The sequence below is a fragment of the Camponotus vicinus genome, unplaced genomic scaffold, assembly GCF_025532165.1.
Source record: "Camponotus vicinus isolate PSW18456_S1 unplaced genomic scaffold, iyCamVici1.0 SCAF_8, whole genome shotgun sequence".
NCBI lineage: Eukaryota > Metazoa > Arthropoda > Insecta > Hymenoptera > Formicidae > Camponotus > Camponotus vicinus.
Window position 1 is genome coordinate 17394459 of NW_028141980.1, and position 22334 is coordinate 17416792.

Sequence of the window (22334 nt, forward strand, 5' to 3'; positions counted from 1 at the left end):
AAGTTATTTAATAATAACAAGAAAGAAGTTCTTTTGCTAATAATATATATTTGCTATAATTTTAAATAATTTCGTTACTATTAATTTAATTTTTTTTATTTGTTACTCAATTATTAATTAATTTAAAATTTTTTTTCCTTTTAACTTTTATTTTCCAATTCTACTTCTACATCTTCGGCGCTATTTATATATTGAAAACTTTCGTTTTCTGGTTCATAAAAACGTCATTCTTGTATATTGATGGGTAATACCGGATTATTTTTTTTTTCCTGTTGTTTAGAGTATCTCCTTATCGTTCATTTTTGCGGGATAGACTGGTTTATCCGCTTCAACCGGTTACGTAAGAACCGAAGATTCCCAATAGAAAAATCATATATATATATAGTGATGAAAACGAATAGCATCTGCTTGACGCTTATCCTTGACGAACGCGTTTCTCCATATCCTTCCTTCTTTTTTTTTCTTTATCTTATTTTGCGAACGTTACGGCATGAACACAAATCCTTTTCAAAAGCAAATTCAAAAATTAAATTGCAATTCATAATCAGCAATTATTAATTAACAAAATAAATTATAACATTGTGAATACGAGAATTGTAAAAATAATTAAAAGTGACTATTTCTTAAAATAGTATATATATATATATATATATATATATATATATATATATATATATATATATATATATATATTACACAGATTCTATTTTTTATTAAACACATTAAATATATCATTAACGAGTATAAAATTATTGTATCCAAAATTGATTATTTTATCAAAAATAGATAGAAAATCTATATCCGCTTCGTACTTAATATCGTATTCTCTATTTGTGTTAAGAAAACTTATGATATCTGTAATTACGCTGATCGATGGCTTAATCGTTGGTAATCATTGGAATAATCAGCTTGTTTTATTACATACAGTTGAATTGCTCATGTGTAAAATTGCAACGTTGACGTCTCGGTGGATCGCAATAGAGTCGCGCGACCCGAGTACTGTTAGGACCCCTCCCCATCCTGATCTTTCGCGCATTCTCTTCTCCTTCTTGTCTCTCCCTGTTTTTTTGTCTTTCTTTTATCGTCTCTTCTTCGCATTCTCCGTAAAATCAGAAAGGAGAGATGGAAGTCGCATGCGGATTCCGTAATCGACTCATCGCTGCTCATCTTCGAATGTCTTGACATCAAACATTTGATATTCTCGCGTGTTTCTCTTCAGTGATGGATCTTCGCTTTGGCGTATTTGTTGTCTTCATAATCGCAGCCTTCATCTGGCAGTCTACCAATGGGAAAGATTCAGGTGGATTATCATTGATAAGCGTTACTATCGCCAAAAACAATTATATATTATTTTTTGTTTTGAAAATTATTGTTGTGATGGTGATTGTTATCATAAATTTTAAAAATTTTAAAGAAAATGCTGGATATATATATCGTTTATGGATAATATATCTGTATTATTGATTCTAAAATCTGTAAATCTGCCCTATGCATTTTTAAGCTTTTTTCTAAAATTCATATTGAAAAATTTAAAAATTCTAAGAATTTATATCTCAAAATATTATATAAGAAGCTGTATTATGTTTATATATACATAAAGTATACACATCCACATATACAATTTGCCTTTTATTTTTTAGGTAATAGTGGTTCTTCGAAAAAAAAGAAAAATGCAACCAAGATTCAACTTAGTGAAGACATTGCAATGAATCCTTTTCTTCAGCAATCCGTAATTCTTTCTGGTATTGATAGCAATCCCTTTCTGTCGATCCATGTCAACAATAGTCAAAAACCATTCAGTATAATGCCAAATATATCTCTATCACAAGAGAGTAATGTTTCCAACATTGCAATCTTTACTAATAACAATCCTTTCTTGAACTTTGGGACTGATACAAGGGTTGATACGGCATCTACACCAAAACCAGTTACACAAGCACCTGAACCAGTGACTAATACACCATCATCTTCTGCACCAGCACCAGATAACCCTTTTTCAACATTTTATGTGCATAATCCTATTACAATTAAACCTCCATCCTTAGGCACACCATCATTGTTGGATTTAATATCTATCACGAGTGGCTCAACGAAAACAATATCAGAACTTAGTAAGTAAAATTTAAATACACAAAAAAATTTAGAAATGTAACAATAAGAATAAATATATAAGAATCTCGTGAAATACCTGAAACATCAAAGATTTTTATATATTATGTGATATAATGTATATAAAATTATGATTATATATATATATATACATATATAAATTTCAGAATGCGACGAATACGTGAGAGAAATCGTAGGCACGACTGAAATAATGTCGCTAGCCGGCACATCACCTGACGTGATTAAAGTGGACAATATCTGTCGGGATGCAAATCGTCTGGTCATCGGTGGTACCGAGGCGAAGAGCGGCGAGTTCCCACACATGGTCGCCTTGGGCAGACGCGACTCCAATGGGACGTTCGCTTTAATGTGTGGAGCGACACTGATCTCACATACTTGGGTACTTTCTGCTGCGCATTGCACTTATGGGCCAAAGTACACACTTCTATTATATATATATGTATATTTTTCTTCCGTTTTTTAAGTTATTTAAGAATTTTGGTGGAAAAGATTCGATTTTTTTCTATCAATCATCCCATTAATGACTGTAACTATGGATTAAATAGAAATCCAAAGATGTCTCTCAAGATTAATTCAGAATACATTACATTCACAGAAAAATCAAAGTATTTTAAAAATACTAAGAAAATTTTGCCAAAAAAGCTAAGAATCATCAGAAGATGATTTGTAATTATTTATGGGATGGTCACAATGAAGTTAATTCTTAAAGATTTTCTTTCTTGCAGTGGCAGTCCGACTGATGCACGCATAGGCTTTCACAGATTGACAGATCAACAATCCACAGGTGTCACAGTTGCCATCAAAACCATGATACGACATCCGAATTATAAACCACCCGCAATGTATGCGGACATAGCTCTGGTGAAACTCGCGAATGCCGTTACATTTAGCATGGTAATACGACCTGCATGTCTTTATCAAAAATACGATAGTGTACCAGTGAGCGCTTGGATTAGCGGTTGGGGTGTTACCGAAATCGGTAAGTAATATAATAATTTTTTCAAGATTTGAAAGATACAAAATTTCAGGATCAAAAAATTTTTAAAGAAAAAGAAATACAGAATTTAAAGATTTAAAAAATTTTTTATATCTATTAACAATCAAAAACTATTTCTAAATTTTGAAAATTCTAATAAGAAATGTGGAATGCCAGTTTAGTGACGAAGTTTAATGATGTACTTTCAGCTGGAGATCCGACCGACGAATTGCGGAAGGCTCGGCTGGATCTGATAGACAACTTAGCGTGCACGATACGGTACAACAGTTCCATAGAAGCTCCATATGGTGTCACACCGAGCATGATTTGCGCCGGCGATCCTCGCGACGGCTGGACCAGAGATACTTGTCAGGGCGATTCCGGAGGTCCTCTGCAAATTATTCATCCTAGAAGTCTGTGCGTATTCCAAGTGATTGGCGTCACCAGTTTCGGTCAGGGCTGCGCGATCATCAACACGCCTGGTGTTTATACTAGAGTATCCCATTATATTTCCTGGATAGAGGGTATCGTTTGGCCGCAATAATTGTGATCTATTAGGTTTTTACGCGAAAAATATAAAAAAACATTATTTATTAAATTGTATTCGGTCAAATTAAATCTTACAATTAATTAATCAAATTGACTAGTTAGTCAAATTAATCTAGAATTAAGAATTTTATAACATTTACAATTTTTTCAATTCTCTTGTCAATTTATAATATAATATTTATTTATTATATATGAGAATAATTTTAAAATTTCAGAAAAGTTCACACATGCCATTTATATTTCAATTATTATTTATCAAGAGAAAATTATCAATAATTGTGAAAGGCTAATTGTATATGTCATATTTCTATTAATTATGATAGTGCAATTAAACAGTTTGCAGTTATGACTAGAATATTAGAATGTATATAAGAAAAGTCACGAGAAAATATGAATTATAAAATGCAGAATTGCTGATCAGTTTCATTAACTTTCTGAATCTTAGAAATTAAGAGATCTTGCTATCATGAATGGTTCGCCATGTGAGTCCATCACCATATGGCTTATGACTTGATGGGAATAGAACATGCCACCAGCTTCTATAATAACACACAAATAAAAAACATGAAGATAATACTCGTCATATTGGACAGTAAAAATAATAACATGAAAACATTCGATATATTTGATGAAAAATATTTGTATGTGTTAAACACAATTTGTAGCAAAATTTCTAATTTTCTTTATAAAGATTTTATTTTATATAACTAACTTAAAATTGAAAGAATATAGTATAAGACACTTCTAAAAACAAAGATCTTAAATACATTGAATGTTGCACTATTATTAATATAAGAATAAAATTATTTTACAAATATACACATTATGCTCATTTAATTAGCTTTCCTGATTATATAACTCGCTAAATATTAATCAATTGTATTTTAATCAAAGATTCTCTCGCAAACATTTAATTTTAATATTTTAGTAAAACTTTGAAACCTGTTTTTTATTCCCAGGAACAATCTCCAATTCTCCCTTGGCCCGAAATCATAAGGATTTTGATAGAACTTGCCCTGGGCCCGGTACTTTTGCGATTCCGTGCTATTGATACGCGCTTCGATGCTCGTCTCTCCTCGGGTGATTAGACTAGCATGCCACCAGGCCAAAGCACCCAACGCTGTGAACGTGGCGATACAAATTAGACCCGTGAAAATTATCAGTCTTCGTTGCCATTCCTTGATCTCGGTTTCTGCTGCTTGTCTCGCTATTTCTGCTAGCTCTTCTTTGCTTAAATGATCTAGCGATTCCGTCTGTATTAATTAAATGCAATGTTTATTATTTTTTAAAAACAATAGTTGGATAAAGTACATGTTTATTGTTCAAGTAACATACCACAGGAATTATTTCCGAATTATTAAGGCGCACCGGATGACCGTCCAATTCCGGTTCCTGTTCAGGAAAAAACTCCTCGTATGCGAGTCGCACTCCAAATATCATAATGAACGTAATACCGACCACAGTGTAAACCATGTACAAAAAGAAATACCGATGATTATAGTGGCCAACACAATTGTTTAACCATGCTGCATGCTGATTAAGGAAAGCCTATCGCAAGATATGCAGAATGCTCAGATAAATTCTCACTCGTAATAATTAATCTATGGGAAATAAATAATGAGAAATAATCAAAATATTTAAATTGATTTCTGAAATATATAAGGATACGACAATGATGATCCATCTTGAGAATGCATTTATTGCAGACAGAACAGTGATGTGTTCTGGGTGGCTTTGGCTTGATGCACTTTTTGCAGATACTCACAGCTTCCGGAATAAGGCCACCCTGTGGTGGATAACCTGCTGGTACAGTCACACCCATGTAATAGTGAAAGCAGACATTAACCAGCAGCCAGTTTCCAACTAATAGTAGAATTATCGTCACTGAAGGACTTCGATCCCACCACCAGGGTAAACCCAAGTAATATGCAATGTATACAATACTGGCGGTTAGCAGGCTTACCATTATCACAAATACCTGTGGGCTGCAATGCTTAGTAAATATATTGTGGATATAATGAGGTTTGCATTAGATTGAATTTATGTATTCTGTGGTTTATACATATAAAGCAATAAACTGTGTGAATATTATTATATTAAATTTTAGATGCAAAAAATAAATGGTTATAATTTTTAAATATACTATAGAATGATATTTTATAATATATGAAATATAAAAATGAATACTCTAATTAACATCTTACCGGACCCAAACAGGCAGTGAAATTTTCAACAAACCAGAACATAGGTTCCATAAGAATATCACAAGCGTAACTCCAGTTTAAAAAATCATTGTAGAATAAAGATTTGAAGACTATTTGTAACTGCCACCATTTCTGCTTCAAACTAATCCTATAAATAAAAATTAAATTAAATTATATTTATTAAGAGATTCTTATAAAATTATACGAAAAAGTAACGACTAGATCTGAAAATAATTTATCACAACTTTTAAAAAATTACATAGAAAAAATGAAAAGAATGAAATGAATTAAATAGAGAAAGATGCATAAGAGATAATTTTGATAAATAAATATAAGACCTATAGATATAAGATTTTTAATAAAAAAGGAATATAAAAATTTATTGATTTACTTAAGAACATTTGGCGCCTTCGCTAAAGCCCATTGTATCTTTGCCATTTTCGCTTTTCCTTTCGAATGCACTCAAATATATTCATAATTCTAGCATATTAAAATTATATCTCACGAATGTGTGTGTGTTAACACATGCGGTCTTTTTCGTCATACTAGTTGCATTTGATTAGGTGACGATTGATAAACATTGTAATCACATCGAATTTATCAATAACCTCGATAATACGGCCGCCATATTTGTCTCCCAAAAAAAAATTTAACATATAGGGATACACATATTACTATTACTAAACATATGATAATAATTATTATATAAATGATTTTTTTACAAATATAAAATTATTACTTATATATTTCTATCAAAAGCTGATCGTGTGAAGAAAGAGAATTAGGGTGCGTTCGGAAATCTTACTCATGAGGTAGCTTTTAATTGACCAATCAGGATAAAACGAGTCAAGATTTCTTTGCAGGATAGGTAAGATTTTTGAACGCACCCTTTTCCCGCCATGTTTCATACCAGCTGATATATTTGAAAAATAAGAACTATTCATTCAGAGATATTTATTGGTGTATTCATAAACAAACGTGCAATTCATGATATGTTAACTGATGAAAATGCATCTTTAATATTCTTATTTTTAAGAATTTAATAAACAAGGAGCGTGTACATATTGAGAGACATTTGAGGTACAAAGGTAGATTTATTTTCACAGGTATGCATGTTAAGTATACATGCATCTTAACAAAGATTATATGTATATGTATGTACATACTACATGCTAACTTGGTAAATACGCGAAGGATGTATTTTGCGTTCATAAACGCTGAAAAGTTCGCGATATATGCGAGAATAAATTTCGCGAAATATTCTTAACAAAGTCGATATAGTTCATTTCTGTGAGAGATTAAATTTTAAATCTCAACAATTTAAGAACAAGTGTAATAATATCGATACGTCTTATCTGCCACAAAGATAAGACTTGTACAATAAAAAGAATTCTACAGAAAAAATCTTTCTTTTTTAGAATTAAAAAAGGAACCCTATGAATCAAAGTATTAAATAATTAAAAATTTCACGTGACTCAAGCATTTAAAAAAATAAAAGTTTTGCATATAGTTGAAATCGCGAATAAAAATTCAATGCAAGATTGCGACAATCGAAGGATTTGAAACTTAAAAAAATTGCAAAGCAAACAATCTTTAATAATATTAAGATAAGTAATCTGAAAAAATTGCATTATCACTGACATTACTCATGGCAGACAATGAATTTTTAATCTTAAATCTAATAATAATTCTATATTAATATTAGAGTAACATTATGTATAATAATAAGGTACAGGATAATCACATGAGGCATTGACCAGGTGATAACAGGATAATATTGATTTCCTTCACTTGGTCCAAGAAGAGTATCGTTTCGTAATCGATGCCTAAAACGTCCAAATTTGGCATTCATAATGATACATTAAGATTGAAAGATTAAATTTGGAAATCTTAAAGAGAGAGGCAGATTTATAAGGCCAAAGGATCAATTGATTAATGTATAAATATACTATATAAATATACTATTGAAGATTCAGAGGCTGTGAAACACTTGATAATACTTTATGAATATCATAATAATTTTGTAAAAAGGACAATTTATAGAAATGTTTAAGAATATATTTTATGAATTTAAATAAAAAATTCAAAAAATTTCAAATTGTGTAAATTATAAATCTAATTGTATAAATTATAAATCTCCTTTTTTTTTAATTCATATTCATTACTCGTATTCTTCTGCACGAAACTGGATATTTTGAACAATTTACTTGTGTCATAATTAATTAATAATAATTAACAATTTTATAATAATATATAAATATAATATATAAATCTAATATTTTCCTATATAATTTTTTTCTCAAATTTCCAAAGCTGTGAAGCTTCAAGAAATTTCAAAGGCAATTTAAATTGTCGGTTCTTTCAGATCTATCATTGAGTGACATATTGGAAGTGTTGTATATGAAAGACTGGGTAGATGTGTGTAAATTGGATACATACATATTTACAAAAGACACGTGCGAAAGGGTTCTCCAGCGTCTTTTCTTAAAGACATGTCTCGAACGATAACACTCCGATTCTGGTTTGAGTTTTCCTTGCAACAAACGATATCTTAAATTATTGCATTTTACATTACGCCTGTAAATTATAAGTTCGATTCGCGAAGAATTTAGATCAATTTTCATTTTCCTCTTCCTAAGATTCTTCAAACGTCTTCAATCAATTTTTATCGTTTTTCGTACGTGCAATTATTTATGATCCTTGATAATTTGCATAGCGTATTATTTGCGTGAAGAGAGATGGGTAAATCGATGAAAAGATTCACGATACTTTGCGTGCCTCATAATCACTGCTCAAAGCGTAATTGATAATCCGATATTGGAATTTACGATAATAAATTAAGATCTCATAATACGGTGTCCAGAGTGTCGAGACTTCGTAACAGTTGTTCGTCCTTCGAACACCATTGCACCAACTCTTCGATGGTCACTACGCCGTCCTTATTTGCGTCCATCAACTAAAAATACATATAAGACATTATTAATATAACTAATTATACTAATTAATAATAATTAGAAATATAAGTAATTAGTAAACTACTACTGAGAATATTAAATAGAATATTAAATTGTGATTAAAAATATATAAAATTAAGAAAATCCAGTAAATTACTTATGTATTATTAAATTAAAGTCGTATTATTAAATTAAATCTTTAATTATATAATAATTAAATATTTAAAAGAAAATTTAAATTTATTTTCAGAATAAACGATAAATTTGTATAATTGAAAAAATTTTAAAGATTTGGAAAAAAATTCTATGTTGATAATAATTCTTGTCTGACATTTAGATATTTTATTTCATTTTCAATTATTTTTAATGATTATTGATATTTTTTTTCTCATCACGCACAGGGATGTTGTGTTAATACTTACATGGAAAATGCGATCGACGTGTTCGCGAGCGGCCACGTGTGGCTCGAGAATTTGCGGTTGCGTATAACGACCCAGCATCTCGTAGATGGACCCTACGACGTCCAGCATCTCCTCTTTACTTATCAGACCATCGCCGTCCAGATCGTACAGCCCGAACACCCACTGTAGCTTCTCTTCCACCGATCCCCTCGATACCTTCGACAGTATAGTGAGGAATTCCTATTTGAAAAGTTTAAAAGTTAGTTCAAAACTGTTTTTTCAAGAATGAAACGTATCCATTCAGTAAAAATTTAAAGGATTTGAAATCGTGAAAATACGTCCGAATCTCTTTAAAGTTGTTTCTCTTTCGCTTACCTCGAAATTTATCTTGCCCGATGGTTTTCTCTTCATGGTGTTGAAAACATAATGAGCATACTGACTTGCGTCTAAAACACATGATAATTAGAGAAGAATGGTAATAATAATATGAATGATTTTTTTCTCAGCATAGAAATATTCACTTAAAAAAATTTATAAATTTATAAAAGACTAAAAAATTAAAAACATATATAAATGAACAACCATCACAGAAATTAACTATTTCAAAAGATTCATGTAAATTTTTTAATTTAAAATTAAAGCGATATTGTCTTTTCGATAAACAAAATCCTGTTTTACATTTTGCTATAATAAGATTAATATATTTTCTTTATAATTAAAAATTGTGACGAAAACATTTGTATTTATCAATGTTAGCGATCAGCATCAGTAACCATCATCATCATTATTATCGTTAGCACCATCCCTTCATTACCTCCCTGCGGAAAGAACTGTGAAAAGATTTGCTTGAAAGCATCCTCGTCAACCAGGCCGCTCGGGCATTCCTGCTTGAAGCCTCGATAGATCAGTTGGATCTCCTTCCGCGAGAACCTGGTAGTAGCCGCGAGAGTGGTGAGCTCCTCCGGCTTATGTCGGCCACCAAGAGCTACGGCACTCCCGGAGCTCCCTAAAACGTCCCCGAGTCCTTCAAGTTCTCCTTCTGCAAGTTCGCAAACCTTTCACTCCTAAGACTGCGCCGCGTCTTCGAGATGCTCCCTCTTACGCCCTCCCTCTTGTCGAAGCGTGCGGGGAGAAGGCACTTTTTGCTCGAAGGACCAACTCTAGCAACTTCCCGTCGCACTTGACGAGGGAGGGCAATTTTATTTATTTCTTCTTTTCTACTTGAATGAGAAAGATACAGAGTGGGGGTCTTTTCTTATTTTTTCTTTTTTCAAGGAAATTATCGTGATCCTAATAACTCTGAGAAAGGGGCAACTCTACTCTAGGGGACCTACACAGTGCACAGATTTGCAGACGGAGAGAAGTCGTGAGAAGCGAGAGACAACAGGGGTGAAGAAAAATCGCATAAGAGTGGTTTGCATTACACAAGGTCGCTCGTTTTTTTATAATTAAAAGAATCTGTAAATTATATATTTATTACAAAAAAAATTGACAACTAATATCTTAAATAATCCAGATTTAGAAAAATTGAGAGAAACAAAATAATTTCATATCTTCATATACTTAGCATAATAATATTTAATATTTTAATTAATTTTTTAAATATAATTTTTATGTAATTTCATAAGTAATTTGACATTTGTAATTTGTAAAATAATTTTTAACGAACGACTTTGTCTCTGCAGTGCGAATCGCTCAAGTTTGAGAAAGATTGTGAAAGAGCTCGAAGAAGATTGCAAAATTGTATTCTTCAAGTGAAGAGAATCCATACTATTTTACGGTGCTAGGTGAAGATTTTGCTCCATAAAATTTAAGATAAAATTTAGAGATACTTCTTGCAGCATAAGTGTATACTTTTAATTTTATTTGTAATAAGTGCGTATTTTCATAATTGCTAAAGAGAAATGATATATTATGTGAAAGTAAAGAACAATTTATGCATAACAATTTTGTAGATGCAGACTATAAAAAACACAACATTTTACTTTCATTTTATTTTCGTAAAAAACCTCTTTGCGATGATGTTAACGAACTACTATGTTAATTAACTACCATGTTCAACGCTATATCATTAACAAACAATAATAAAAGCTCACTATCAAAGAGCTTAATATAATTCTAGAAGAGAACTATGAACTTTCAAGCATGACACTCTCTCTACGATAATGTATATAAGTTTTTTTTTATAAAAACTAAAAAAACAAATATCTAAAAACAGAAAATATAATAATACAAAACAAAAAAATCTAAAAATGCAAAAGGTCTGGACATTCAAGTATTAAAAATCTACAAACCCAAATTAAGAATTCTTAAAAAATCTAGATTTTAAAAATTAAAAATTGTAAAAAACAGACTAGTCTATCCATTAATCTGAAAAATCGAAAGATTCAAGAAAGATCCAGGGATATAGGTGGAGATTTGTATCGCAAATTTAAGTCACCTAATGATTAATGATCATATGTCAAGAATCACTTTCTCCCTTTTCTGGTAATGATCATATGTCAAGAGATAATCACTTTCTTTCTCTAAAGGATCACGACGTTTCGATCATCCTTTAGGCATGCTGCGACCATTAGCTCTAGTCCCGGGTATCCGGGGTTGCTATGGTAACATTGCAGCTCCTACCCCGTGCTTCCTGACCACCCCTTCTTTTTGCGAAAGCTGCGTGAATACGCAAAGATTTTGATGCCGAGATAAATTCTTCAAAGCACAGATTTTCTATCTATAAAAACAAGGTAATCTCTCACTAATATTTTACATATATTACTATTTATATGACGAAATAGATAAAAAGTTAAAGTTAAAAGTATAGATAAAGTATAAATATTAAAAGTTTAGATAAAATGTTAAAAGTATATAAAATTATAATACTTTTTTTCTAACTTCTTAATATATTTAATATTATATAATATTTTATATTTAATAATTTTTTAATTTATATTTTATAATATTTAATTTCCTTTCTAATTTCTTGATATTATTTTGTTTTATAATGAGTACTGTATGAATGCTATATTAAATACTATATGAATACTATTATACTAATCATTTTAAATTTGCAAAATAATGCAGGAGTGCAGGAGAATTTAAGAATCTAAAAGTGTAAAGAAAGAAAGAGAGAGAAAAAGAGAGAGAGGGAGATCTAATTTCTCTCTGTCTTCTTCGATTTTTATTTCTTAAAAAAGATTTAAAGAAAGAGAGAGAGCTCTAATTTCTTTCTCTCTTTCTTAAAATCTTTTTTAAGAAATAAAAATCGAAGAACCTAACAATCTAAAATTCTAAATTCTATAATATTTCAATGGAGAAAGGTTAAATTTTTTTTAAAGTAGAAGAATTTCAAAAAGTGATATAAACAGATAGAAAAGATAGATAATTTAAGCAACTAGAAAATTTGAAAATCTAAAAATCTAGAGAAGACTATGAAAATTCATAGATCCAAGGATTATTTAAAATATTTATATAGAATCTAAAGTGTTGAAAAATGAAAAGTTCAAAGATTTTGATTTCAGAATCTAGAATACGATATCGCTCTAGAGAGATAGATACATCGATTAGCCGAAAAAGATGAAAGAGAAGCGGACAATTTCCACGAATTTTCGAAAGCCAGGGTATTTAAACGCCCAAGAGTCCCAAAATCGATAGTAACAAGATCTGAAAGATTAGAGAAAGAATGATGTCCAAGCATATCACCCGAGAAGGCATCCAAAGACTCGTACCAAGTCGAAAGATATGACCTTTGACACATTAACAGTCCTGGTGCGACAAGGGTTGGACTCAGACCTACGCAAAAATTACCATTCACAGAACACGGGATTACTATGTACACACGGACAAGACAGACAGACAGACAGAGATAAACAGATCAGGCAATCTGTGTCCACGGGGCGAAAGGGAGAGAGGGGAAAAAAATGTAAGAGAAGAAGAGAAGAGAGGATCCATCACTGATCATCGCACCTTGGTGCTGCATTCGGGAGTTATCACCCCCGGCTGTCGCTCCACTTGTCAACGACGCTCTCCGCTGAGTAGTCGATCGACTGGTCCAAGTATCAATGGCTGTGCAAACGTTGTACAAACGTGTTGAGTATATCGAACGGCCACGCACAAATACGGGGTGAGCAAGTAGGAAGGAGGAAAAGCTCGATATCACGCGCAGCAGCCTTTTCTCTTTTTTTTTTTACATTCGCTCTTGCCTCCCGGACTTACTTTTATCGCGGCTCTTACGCGCCTTCATCGGCCAGCAAGCGCGCACAACACTTCCTACTCTGCCTGCCCTTGATATATTGGCGGCGGGATGGGATTATCGGGATTCAATTTCACTACCACTGATCTGCGCGACACATTCCGAGACACGCTTCCCGACGAGGAGCTCCGCTCACGCACGCAAAGGGATGAGAGAGCGAGAATGAATCACAATGCAGTTGTGGATGCTGCGCAAGAGATACGCCGTTGGCTGCTGTTGCTGCTGCTGCTACTATTACTGGTGCTGCGGACGCGCCGATGTCACACTGAAGCATCGAAGGGTTCTTGGGATAGCGTGTCGCACGTCGCTTTCTCAGCGCGCAAGTGCGACGATCTTCGACAGCTTACGGTGATGACAGTTCAATGAAAACTTCGAGTCACTTGGAACGAAAAGTTTCGAGTGATTTGTAATGTAAATTTGAAATGTAATTAACGAAAAATCTATATTACTCTCATTTCAAAATATCTGGAAAGATTTGTATCTTGCATGAAAAATGTAAATTTTCTTTTCCAATGAGAGAAATTTAACTAATAAGTTACTCTCTAAAAGTGAATCAGTGAAAATATCACTAATTTAAACAGTAAAATAAGATTTCACTGAGAATCAGTGAGTATTTTACTGATCTTCAGTGGAAACGCTTACTTTTTTGTTATTTTATCTTATATCTCACTGATTATGGTCAGTTAAAATAAAATTCACTGTAAACCCAGTAAATTTTACTGTAAAACCAGTAATCGCTAATTCGTTCGTTTACCGCTACGATCGCTATCTCTCTCGTATTTAATTTTAGTCATAAGAATTATATAAAGTTTGCAAAGAGCGACATTTAAAATTAGAAGTATTACTTCGATTTAATTTTTGATACAATCTCAATAGAGAGGCTTCAGTATTAAATCGATCTTTATAAGTCGGACAAATAAATGTCTGGCGACTTAATGAAAATTATTCGTTCGTTATCTATTTAAAATAACAAGTTCAATATGCATGTAATATAAATAAAACAAAATTTTTTAATATAATAAATATTTAGTAAATATAAATAAAATTTTTAAGTTTATATGAAACAGACAGAGAGATGAATTGTAGTTTAATATTACTGACAATAACGAAAGAAATATTACTAATATTGAGAAATATTACTGATTGAAACAGTCAAAATTATTAACTGATTCTTTCAATAAAATATCACTGATTTACAGTGCTGTACTTATAACTGCTGTAATAAGTGACTATTTACTGTTTTTCAGTGATAATACATTGATTCACTTTTAGAGAGTAGATATTGAAAAGATAAGAAATAAATCTTTGAAAAAAAAAGGTTTGATTTAATAAAATAAAATAAAATCCTTCTTATAGAAAATTAAAAAATTTTAATCTATTTCAACTTATTTTCTAACTCTAGCCAATTAGACATAAAATAATTTTTTTTTAATTTTTGAATTTCTAATTTTCAATAAAAGAATCTAGTAAAAAAGGCAGACATCAAAAAATTAAAACTACGATTAAAATTGAAATTGACGCGGAAAAAGATTCTCTAAGCAGTTAACAACTCTACGAAAGTCTTGAAAAAGTCTTAAAAATAAAAGTCTTAAAACTCTTCAAAGCCTTTTTAAAAGTTGCGGAAGCTCCGACAAGTTAAAAGCTTTCGCGAAGCACTGAACATTGAATCTCACAAAGCAGATTGCGTGGTATAACATAGTTGCATAGTTGCTATTTCATTTAAATTTAGGATTTTATGAACACGTTTTTCTAATATTATTGAAATAATCTGTGGTGAAACGATAGCAGCTGACAAGTTGAGCCATTTCAATTGTTAGTTGTCTCGATCTAAAAATAGATACTTGCTCATTAGCGAATGACATAATTCAAAACATAAATAAAAAAATATCAATACATCCGTCCGACAAATTATAAAGTTATTAAGCACAATTCTAATATGCGTATCGTGAGATAATAATAACAAAAGTTCTTTTTTCATCCCTTAAATTAAACCTATCAAATGTAGTTTAGCTATTAAATATTAGTGATTTTTGCAAAAAAAATAAATTCTATATTTTTCAGAAATTTACCAAAATCCGTTTGAAATGGTCTAACTTGTGATGTTTCTTTCTGGATAATTAGTGTATCAATTCTCTAGATAAATCGACGAAGTAAGACGAATCAATCCGCATCGGATTTCTGCAAAAATAGTAGACAGAGTTATTAATTCACAACATTATCGCCTTTACGTCACACATCAGAGTATAAAACGTCGATATCACCTGGAATTCGTACAGTTAAAAGTTTCAATATATTTCAATTAGAAATAAATCTCTACGATGTAAATATATGTATATATATTTAATATATAAATATATAAATATATTTAAATTTCTCATTTTTTTAAACAATTTTATCGATTAATCAATCTACTTGTGCTCATCACTTTTATCACGTTTATTTTTCTTCGTTTCTCAAACGTATCGTGAACTTCTGTCACACAGTGTATATACGTTTCAATCTCAAACTTGCGTAAATTATTTACGAGCACTCGACTCGAAAGTTCGCGACTTTTTCTATATAAACAAACGCGACGTGCCAGTCAATATGCAAAAGTAGCACGTGCGAGAACTCACTTGTGACGTAGTTTGTCGAGACACGTTGCAAATATTATTATAATTAATCTTTATCATATAATACACTCTTTCCTGTTTTAATTTATCTCTCACTCAACCTTAACATAACACAAACTTACCGATTTTACAAAAGTATAGTAAAACTCATCAGCCAAAATAATCGAGCTTAAACAAATTTTTTTCTCGTACGTGTGCATAATCACCATAAATATAATTATCATAAACTTTGTTTATAAGTTTACTACGAAGGAGTTTCAAATTGATAAAGAAAAATGAAGTAGCACGATATTAACCGTCATATCATATGATTATGGCGTGTAAAAGTTTCACAGATAGTGGTGATAGAGAGAAAAGCGGCACAAAATCGCACAACACTATTCCAAGTCAGCTTTATACCTTCGTACTTGCTCTATTACCTTTTCTAAATTACAATTCTAGAGGTATTTTCACAATCGGGATTGGCGCTCCGTTTCTCCCCCGATGATTGAAGCAAATTTACCAAGTTGTCGATCAATAATATTTTGATTTTATGAACCAATCGATCGATAGCTTCGTCGATTGGCCCGGATAGTATCATACGATCGTGCCAATTTGATAGAGACGTAGTCCCACCCTGAGAGGGATACTTTATGGCGCTTCGCGCTAAAAGTCAGTCGGCTCGAATTCGAAATCCGCTCGGGTGAGTGACAAAGCAGACGAAATTCCGCCATACATAGCAGCATCATGAACGTCGGCGGTGATATCACGCAATTATCGTACAAGGAGCTGCAGGCCCTAGCCCTGAGGTATCACATACCGGGTAACGTCAAGGTGAGCTGTCATCGTCATCACCCGGTAATGACGCCGTCTCGATCGGCGCTGTTCCCTATTTTTCGTTCGTTTTAATTCTACCGTCTGTCATTTCCCGCATGCTCCGGAAGCGGAGCAGGATTAATCCAAATCTCGACGATCGTGCTCCGATCATGGTGATTGTAATTCAAAGAGTTTGACATCTTCGATGAAGCTGAAATGCGGTGAAAGATTAGTCAAATCTCAGTCTAATTACGATTTAGGATGATTAGGGTAATTCTAACCAAGATCTTGACTGCTCTTCAAGTTGTCGATGCAATGTCAGAATCATCTTTGTCATCGAGAGTCTAATCGCGATTAACGGATATTCGATCTGTAACTATTTGAATGCTTGTTTGCGTCTGTCTACTTGCTCCAAGTAGATATGATCGATGTAAAAAGGCTGCTTGCATTTGGCAAACGGTTGAACAAATTTACTCCTTTCATCTATATATCTTCACAATGTGAGAAGGTATAAGAAATTTTAAGCAAGTTTAATTACATGTAAGGCCCTTAACTTTCACATTCCCGAAATATTAATTATCAGATTTTCGATTTTAACGATATTTTTAACAATCTTTCTAATTCTCGACCCTCTGAGAGCTCATCCTTTTATTATTCATTTAATTGTGTCAAGAATATGTCAGTAACTTACACTTTTCGAGGATTTTTCCACATAAAAAAATTTATTCCTTTCCTATGTGCTTTTTTATTTCCCTTTTTATATATTTTCATTTTTCGAAAATTTGATATTTTTGCTTTATCAAGATTCTTCATTGCAGAAGAAAGCATTAATCAAAGTTTTGCAAGCCGCTAAAAGCGGAAATGAAGCGGAGTTCAGCCGACTATTGCAGGAATTGAGAAAGAGCCGTAAGAGGAAGACGAGGAAATCGAAAGATTCCAGACTCGGAATAACATCGACGCCGTTGCATAGTCCAGACTATATGATGGCCGATGATGACTATTATTGTCAACAACAGCAACAGCAGCCTCAGCAACAACCCTATCAGTGGGTGAGTTGCTATAAATTTTCATTTATAATTCAATCGTATACGTTATAATCGCCAATATAATGTCATCGTATAAATCATATTCTTGTTCTCTTTGTCTTGGTTTCTATGAAGAATTAATAAATATATTGCGTTGCCATACGTTTTCACGAAGTAGCGATCAAGTGGCGATGATTAACTTCGGACAAAGTGCTTTCCGTTTTTGCAGATCGGTGCCGAAGAAGAAATCGTGAGCAAGGATGACGATAACAAGATCCCGCACTACGAGGAGTTCAAGCAATTCCTGCTCAAGAGAATTCAACGGGAGTTTCAAGCTTGCGACAACAACAACAATCAAGTGCAAGATCTGAGTATCATGGATCTGCGAACCACACCAATGCCGCCCAACCTGCAAACAGTCTCTCTCGACGAATCGAGTTATTCTAAAGCGAATTTAATCAATCATATGGATCCTTTAGCGATTACGTCAAATGATAGGCCGAGCTACGAAATACTAAAAGAGCCCGAAGGTGGCTCGCAGGGCTCATTCCTGCTAAAGAGGATGTTACAGGCACCAGTGGGTGCCAATTTAGGCGAGATTGCTAGCTCGCTCTTTTGGGCCAGCAATCTACTGGATAATTCTGATACCTTGACCGCCGAATCGGAGAACAACGAGAACGAGGATCAGCTCGAGACTAATGTCAAAGAGTACTACGGTTTGCTGAAAAATACCAGAAGCGATTTTCTACTGAACGAGGAAAATCTGATGTCTCAGGTTCCGGAAACAATCACCGGCGATGATCAGTACAGATTTCCTAGCGATATAGACAATCGGCCGAATCCCTATCAGAACTGGACGATCACCAGTGTCATGGAGATGCCTGATACTGATCTTCAGTCTTCCAAAGTATATCACGCAATCTACTACAACAATACAGATCCTACCGTGGCTACCGCAAACGACAATAATCTAACTCATCAGTATCAGACTGATATCGCATATAACGGTAGCCAAAACTTCTTCAACCTTGACGCGCAAGATGCGACTGGTACGGACATGATAGTTAATGATCCCAACGATATTTATTATCTGCAAAATTTCGGCAAACACAATAGTGAGATGGGGACAAGTTATTTCCGCAACGTGGATACTTTTGGACAAAACAATGCACAACAAAATACTTACGCGAATGATCAGCAATATCAGTATCATTATCCTCGATTTATTCAAGAAACAAATAATACGTTAAATGAGAGACTGGATCAGCAGCAAAACAATGTTGTGACAGGGATGGAAAATGGTATTAATCACGATATTGATGCGATGAATATGCAGAGATCAGCGAATGGTGCGCGTTTGTTCTATTAATTTTTTTTTCCTGTTATAAGTAAATAAATAATATAAACATAAAAAAGATAATATAACAAATAAATATAAAAATATAATAATAAAAATATAATAATAAAATTATTATACATAAAGTTTTCATATATGTTAAAAAGAAGAATATATTAAAAAATACATTTCCACATAAAATATTTCATAAAAATATTTTTTTTCATCAATCATTTCAATCATTTTTTCATAAAATATCTTCTCAAAAAAACAGATTCTATTTTTCGGTTTTCTTCCTGACGTTTTAATTAAGCCATATTTCGTCAATCAGGAACAATAGAGTCATTTTGGCCGAAGTGGACTGGCGAGACCAACAACAATCTGGAAAACATTCTGAACTATCATGTGTCCAAGCAAGTGGATTACTCCAAGTTGAGTCAGACGTCCTGCGTTTACTGCTACGTGGCTCCGATTGTCTCGCAGCGATCTACCTTAATGAATAATGGTCACTGTTCGGTTGAACGAAGATACACGGCCGAGCAACGGCAACACTCTTTCTCGCCCTATTGGATGTTGTATAATGACGCATCGCAAGGTATGCGAATGACGAATGTATCCAGCGATTCGTTTGTGCAACATGACACGATGATGATGCACACAACCACTATTCCCAGCAACGACATACTGAAAGAGATCGTCGGCGATGTTCCCGAAGCCCCTATCAATGATGTGTGGATGAATCAATACGAGTCATCGTCTATCGGCGACGATATGACCGTCCCAATCTCAGATTCGCTCTTCTGTAATGACATTTCAAACGCGCCAACGAAGACGTAAAGCTCGCGCAAAGTATTTATGATAGTAAACAGATAGTAACTAGATTAAATTTTTGTAATTGATACGAATAACGTTCTCTATAAGTCATAAAATCATGATAAACGACTATCATTTTATACGATCAAGATTCTTTCAAGCTACGAAAAATCTCTGATTATTATTCCGACTTGGAATTGAAATAATTAAAGTTCATTATTTTGTGTGATTGCGTATAAGACTTATTAACGCACTCTTCCGCGTCCGTATTACTTGCAATAAGTGCAATTATTTTGCTTAAAACTAGAACGAGAACGATATTCGAACAGAGATCATTAGCAAACAGAGAAGAAGCTGAAATCATTTGGAAGATAGATAACTATATCTATCTTCGAATGTACATTTCTTCAGCTTCCAATCACATTGGATACACTTTATTTTGAACGAATAAAAAAAAAACATCTCAAGATTCTGTATCTTAAAAGAGGAGAGAAGGGGGGGGAGAGCAAATGTGTTCCGTAGATCAGAGATAGATTAATAAAATACTTATATTAATCAAGTACTTGAAAAATATCACGCGAGATATCGCAACTTTGAAATATGAAAAGGATTTAAATTTTTTTCATGTTAACAAGGGAAAGAATTAGGAGATTTTTATATTATATATAGAACATATATATATACACATATACACTCTATATACATTATTCTATATATTATATAAAAAATAATAAGATAAAATAATTATTAGGAAAAATAAGAAAAAATTATATAGATAAAAATAATCAATGAATAAATAATAAAAGATTCTTATATATACATATACATATATATATATATATATATATGTATATGTATATATATATTAATTAGAATATGTGCAACGGAACTGCAGAATATATTGTATTATATATTAATATATAATAAACAAATAAAATTCATGCATCAAAAAATACACCAAGCGTCTAATTTACATTTATAGATTTAAGAATTATAAAATATATAAACAAATTAATTGGCAACCATTGACAATAAAAATCAATAAAAATTAATGCAAGTCCGATTTAAAAAAATTGAAAAGCACGATATTAAGCTGATGCTAAACTTTTTCCGACTCACCCGATATGGCGTCAGGTTGAAACTGCGAACGGATGTAGTTTTTCAGCTTCATAGAAATCGATTCCTTCCTTCGTCCATCATACGCTCTGATTTCGCTGTCCATATCGCTCGAATGTTTCTTCCGCTCCGAAGATCTTCCTGGTGTCACATGTACACTGTACATTTCCGCTAATGTGGTTGATTTGTAATAGTTGAAGTTTAATGATCCTTCAGGAAAATAATTACATTATTAAATAGATAACATTTTAATAAAAAAAATTGCCTTTTTAAAAACTTCAATTAATCTTAATGAAAAGATTAAAAAGTAAATAGAAGTAGAATTGAAAAAGTTTTGAATAAAGCATAGAACTAAGAAATTTTAAGAATTCGCAATTTTACGATATAATCCTTATAAACTCCTTTTTAAAGCATATATCACAACACAGAATATTTGTATAGTGTACAAAATGCTTTACAATAAATTTTCATAAAAATTTCGTTTTAATTCACTTATTTACCGCAAGAAATACTTTAGGTTTTCCAAATAAGCAACTGCTTATATATTGCGCTTTTCTTTACTGTAACACGCTTATTAGAAATTCGAACGAATTTTATGCGTCTTTGGAGATACAAGTTTTTTTTCTCGACTCAAGAGTCGAGAAAGTGAAATCAGTGATACGAGTCGGCGCGTCGTTCGCGAAAGACTGCGCTTGAAATGCGTTAAAGGGAAGCAAGTAAATGCAGCAGCAGGCAGTCACCTGTATGTATATGCATATACATGTCGAGATATGTACATACAACCGGCTTGCATTCGAGTCGCACGCTTTTAATGAGGTGCTTCGTAACATGCGGCACTAATTATTCAACGGGCTTCAAATATTTTTCTAGTACTTTTCTACAGCGAAAACACGAAAGCTTGATTAATTATCCTATCTCTTAATTAATTGTGATCCCAATTCAGTAGAAATCGATTATTTCCCTATAAGCACACAATATTTCTAGAATATTAATAACTATAAATATTATTAACAGTTATTAATAATATTTATACAATATTCTAGAAATATTGTGTCTTATAGGATTTGTACAAGCAAGAATTATTATGTAATCTATATATTTTGCAAATAAGTTTTTATAAAATAAAGCTTGTTCATGATTTTAATTTTATTTTGTATAGATATAGTATATAAATCGAAAAATT

The 22334-nt window shown here is 32.3% G+C and overlaps 4 protein-coding genes across 12 annotated transcripts; 2 read left to right on the forward strand and 2 right to left on the reverse strand.

Moving 5' to 3' along the window:
- The first annotated feature begins 1003 nt into the window (after positions 1 to 1003).
- Positions 1004 to 4474, forward strand: LOC145976239 (serine protease snk). 3 transcript variants are annotated; one of them, XM_083107303.1, is made up of 6 exons: positions 1005 to 1300; positions 1641 to 1742; positions 2046 to 2111; positions 2277 to 2544; positions 2856 to 3109; positions 3316 to 4474. In XM_083107303.1, exons 1-6 carry the CDS (start codon positions 1222 to 1224, stop codon positions 3648 to 3650), a joined length of 1104 nt encoding a protein of 367 aa, XP_082963429.1. In that variant the 5' UTR covers positions 1005 to 1221; the 3' UTR covers positions 3651 to 4474. The 3 variants fall into 3 exon arrangements, with proteins under 3 accessions (XP_082963428.1, XP_082963429.1, XP_082963430.1); XM_083107302.1 differs by having other exon boundaries at positions 1004 to 1300; positions 1641 to 2111; XM_083107304.1 differs by lacking the exon at positions 1641 to 1742 and having other exon boundaries at positions 1008 to 1300.
- LOC145976242 (palmitoyltransferase ZDHHC16A) lies at positions 3681 to 6554 on the reverse strand. Of its 2 annotated transcripts, XM_083107306.1 has the most exons (6): positions 6251 to 6554; positions 5860 to 6007; positions 5324 to 5633; positions 4991 to 5181; positions 4598 to 4908; positions 3681 to 4194 (listed from the first exon to the last, which is right to left on the reverse strand). In XM_083107306.1, the coding sequence occupies exons 1-6, from the start codon at positions 6295 to 6297 to the stop codon at positions 4104 to 4106; spliced, it is 1098 nt and encodes a 365-aa protein (XP_082963432.1). In that variant the 5' UTR covers positions 6298 to 6554; the 3' UTR covers positions 3681 to 4103. The 2 variants fall into 2 exon arrangements, with proteins under 2 accessions (XP_082963432.1, XP_082963433.1); XM_083107307.1 differs by lacking the exon at positions 6251 to 6554 and having other exon boundaries at positions 5324 to 5640; positions 5860 to 5995.
- A 379-nt stretch (positions 6555 to 6933) lies between these two features.
- LOC145976450 (A-type potassium channel modulatory protein KCNIP1) lies at positions 6934 to 22266 on the reverse strand. 4 transcript variants are annotated; one of them, XM_083107544.1, is made up of 8 exons: positions 21155 to 21268; positions 15524 to 15632; positions 13418 to 13833; positions 13169 to 13267; positions 10029 to 10253; positions 9590 to 9660; positions 9236 to 9454; positions 6934 to 8815 (listed from the first exon to the last, which is right to left on the reverse strand). In XM_083107544.1, the coding sequence occupies exons 3-8, from the start codon at positions 13443 to 13445 to the stop codon at positions 8705 to 8707; spliced, it is 753 nt and encodes a 250-aa protein (XP_082963670.1). In that variant the 5' UTR covers positions 13446 to 13833; positions 15524 to 15632; positions 21155 to 21268; the 3' UTR covers positions 6934 to 8704. The 4 variants fall into 4 exon arrangements, 3 of the variants coding, with proteins under 3 accessions (XP_082963670.1, XP_082963668.1, XP_082963669.1); XR_014440240.1 differs by lacking the exons at positions 13169 to 13267; positions 13418 to 13833; positions 15524 to 15632 and adding an exon at positions 21892 to 22266 and having other exon boundaries at positions 6934 to 7685; positions 8299 to 8815; positions 21155 to 21361; XM_083107542.1 differs by lacking the exons at positions 13169 to 13267; positions 13418 to 13833; positions 15524 to 15632 and adding an exon at positions 21892 to 22266 and having other exon boundaries at positions 21155 to 21361.
- On the forward strand, positions 16636 to 20825 carry LOC145976449 (uncharacterized). 3 transcript variants are annotated; one of them, XM_083107540.1, is made up of 4 exons: positions 16636 to 16879; positions 17680 to 17910; positions 18116 to 19235; positions 19554 to 20824. In XM_083107540.1, exons 1-4 carry the CDS (start codon positions 16793 to 16795, stop codon positions 20057 to 20059), a joined length of 1944 nt encoding a protein of 647 aa, XP_082963666.1. In that variant the 5' UTR covers positions 16636 to 16792; the 3' UTR covers positions 20060 to 20824. The 3 variants fall into 3 exon arrangements, with proteins under 3 accessions (XP_082963666.1, XP_082963667.1, XP_082963665.1); XM_083107541.1 differs by having other exon boundaries at positions 16771 to 16879; positions 18098 to 19235; positions 19554 to 20825; XM_083107539.1 differs by lacking the exon at positions 16636 to 16879 and adding an exon at positions 16968 to 17369 and having other exon boundaries at positions 18098 to 19235; positions 19554 to 20825.
- Positions 22267 to 22334: the final 68 nt, after the last annotated feature.

What these genes read in the sequence shown, in the direction of transcription:
- LOC145976239 (XM_083107302.1), top strand. Translation starts at nt 1,222, where the DNA reads ATGGATCTTCGCTTTGGCGTATTTGTTGTCTTCATAATCGCAGCCTTC. An exon ending in CATTGCACTTATGGGCCAAA is followed by an intron (nt 2,545 to 2,855) that starts GTACACACTTCT and finishes TCTTTCTTGCAG; the next exon opens with TGGCAGTCCGACTGATGCAC. An exon ending in TTGGGGTGTTACCGAAATCG is followed by an intron (nt 3,110 to 3,315) that starts GTAAGTAATATA and finishes ATGTACTTTCAG; the next exon opens with CTGGAGATCCGACCGACGAA.
- LOC145976242 (XM_083107306.1), bottom strand. Translation starts at nt 6,297, where the DNA reads ATGGCAAAGATACAATGGGCTTTAGCGAAGGCGCCAAATGTTCTTAA. An exon ending in ATTCGGAAATAATTCCTGTG is followed by an intron (nt 4,909 to 4,990) that starts GTATGTTACTTG and finishes TAATTAATACAG; the next exon opens with ACGGAATCGCTAGATCATTT. An exon ending in TTCCTGGGAATAAAAAACAG is followed by an intron (nt 4,195 to 4,597) that starts GTTTCAAAGTTT and finishes GTGTTATTATAG; the next exon opens with AAGCTGGTGGCATGTTCTAT.
- LOC145976449 (XM_083107541.1), top strand. Translation starts at nt 16,793, where the DNA reads ATGAACGTCGGCGGTGATATCACGCAATTATCGTACAAGGAGCTGCAG. An exon ending in ACATACCGGGTAACGTCAAG is followed by an intron (nt 16,880 to 17,679) that starts GTGAGCTGTCAT and finishes TCTTCATTGCAG; the next exon opens with AAGAAAGCATTAATCAAAGT. An exon ending in AGCAACAACCCTATCAGTGG is followed by an intron (nt 17,911 to 18,097) that starts GTGAGTTGCTAT and finishes CTTCGGACAAAG; the next exon opens with TGCTTTCCGTTTTTGCAGAT.
- LOC145976450 (XM_083107542.1), bottom strand. Translation starts at nt 21,913, where the DNA reads ATGTATATGCATATACATACAG. An exon ending in GTATATGCATATACATACAG is followed by an intron (nt 21,362 to 21,891) that starts GTGACTGCCTGC and finishes ATTTTCCTGAAG; the next exon opens with GATCATTAAACTTCAACTAT. An exon ending in ACGTCGATCGCATTTTCCAT is followed by an intron (nt 8,816 to 9,235) that starts GTAAGTATTAAC and finishes ATGTATTTTTAG; the next exon opens with TTGATGGACGCAAATAAGGA.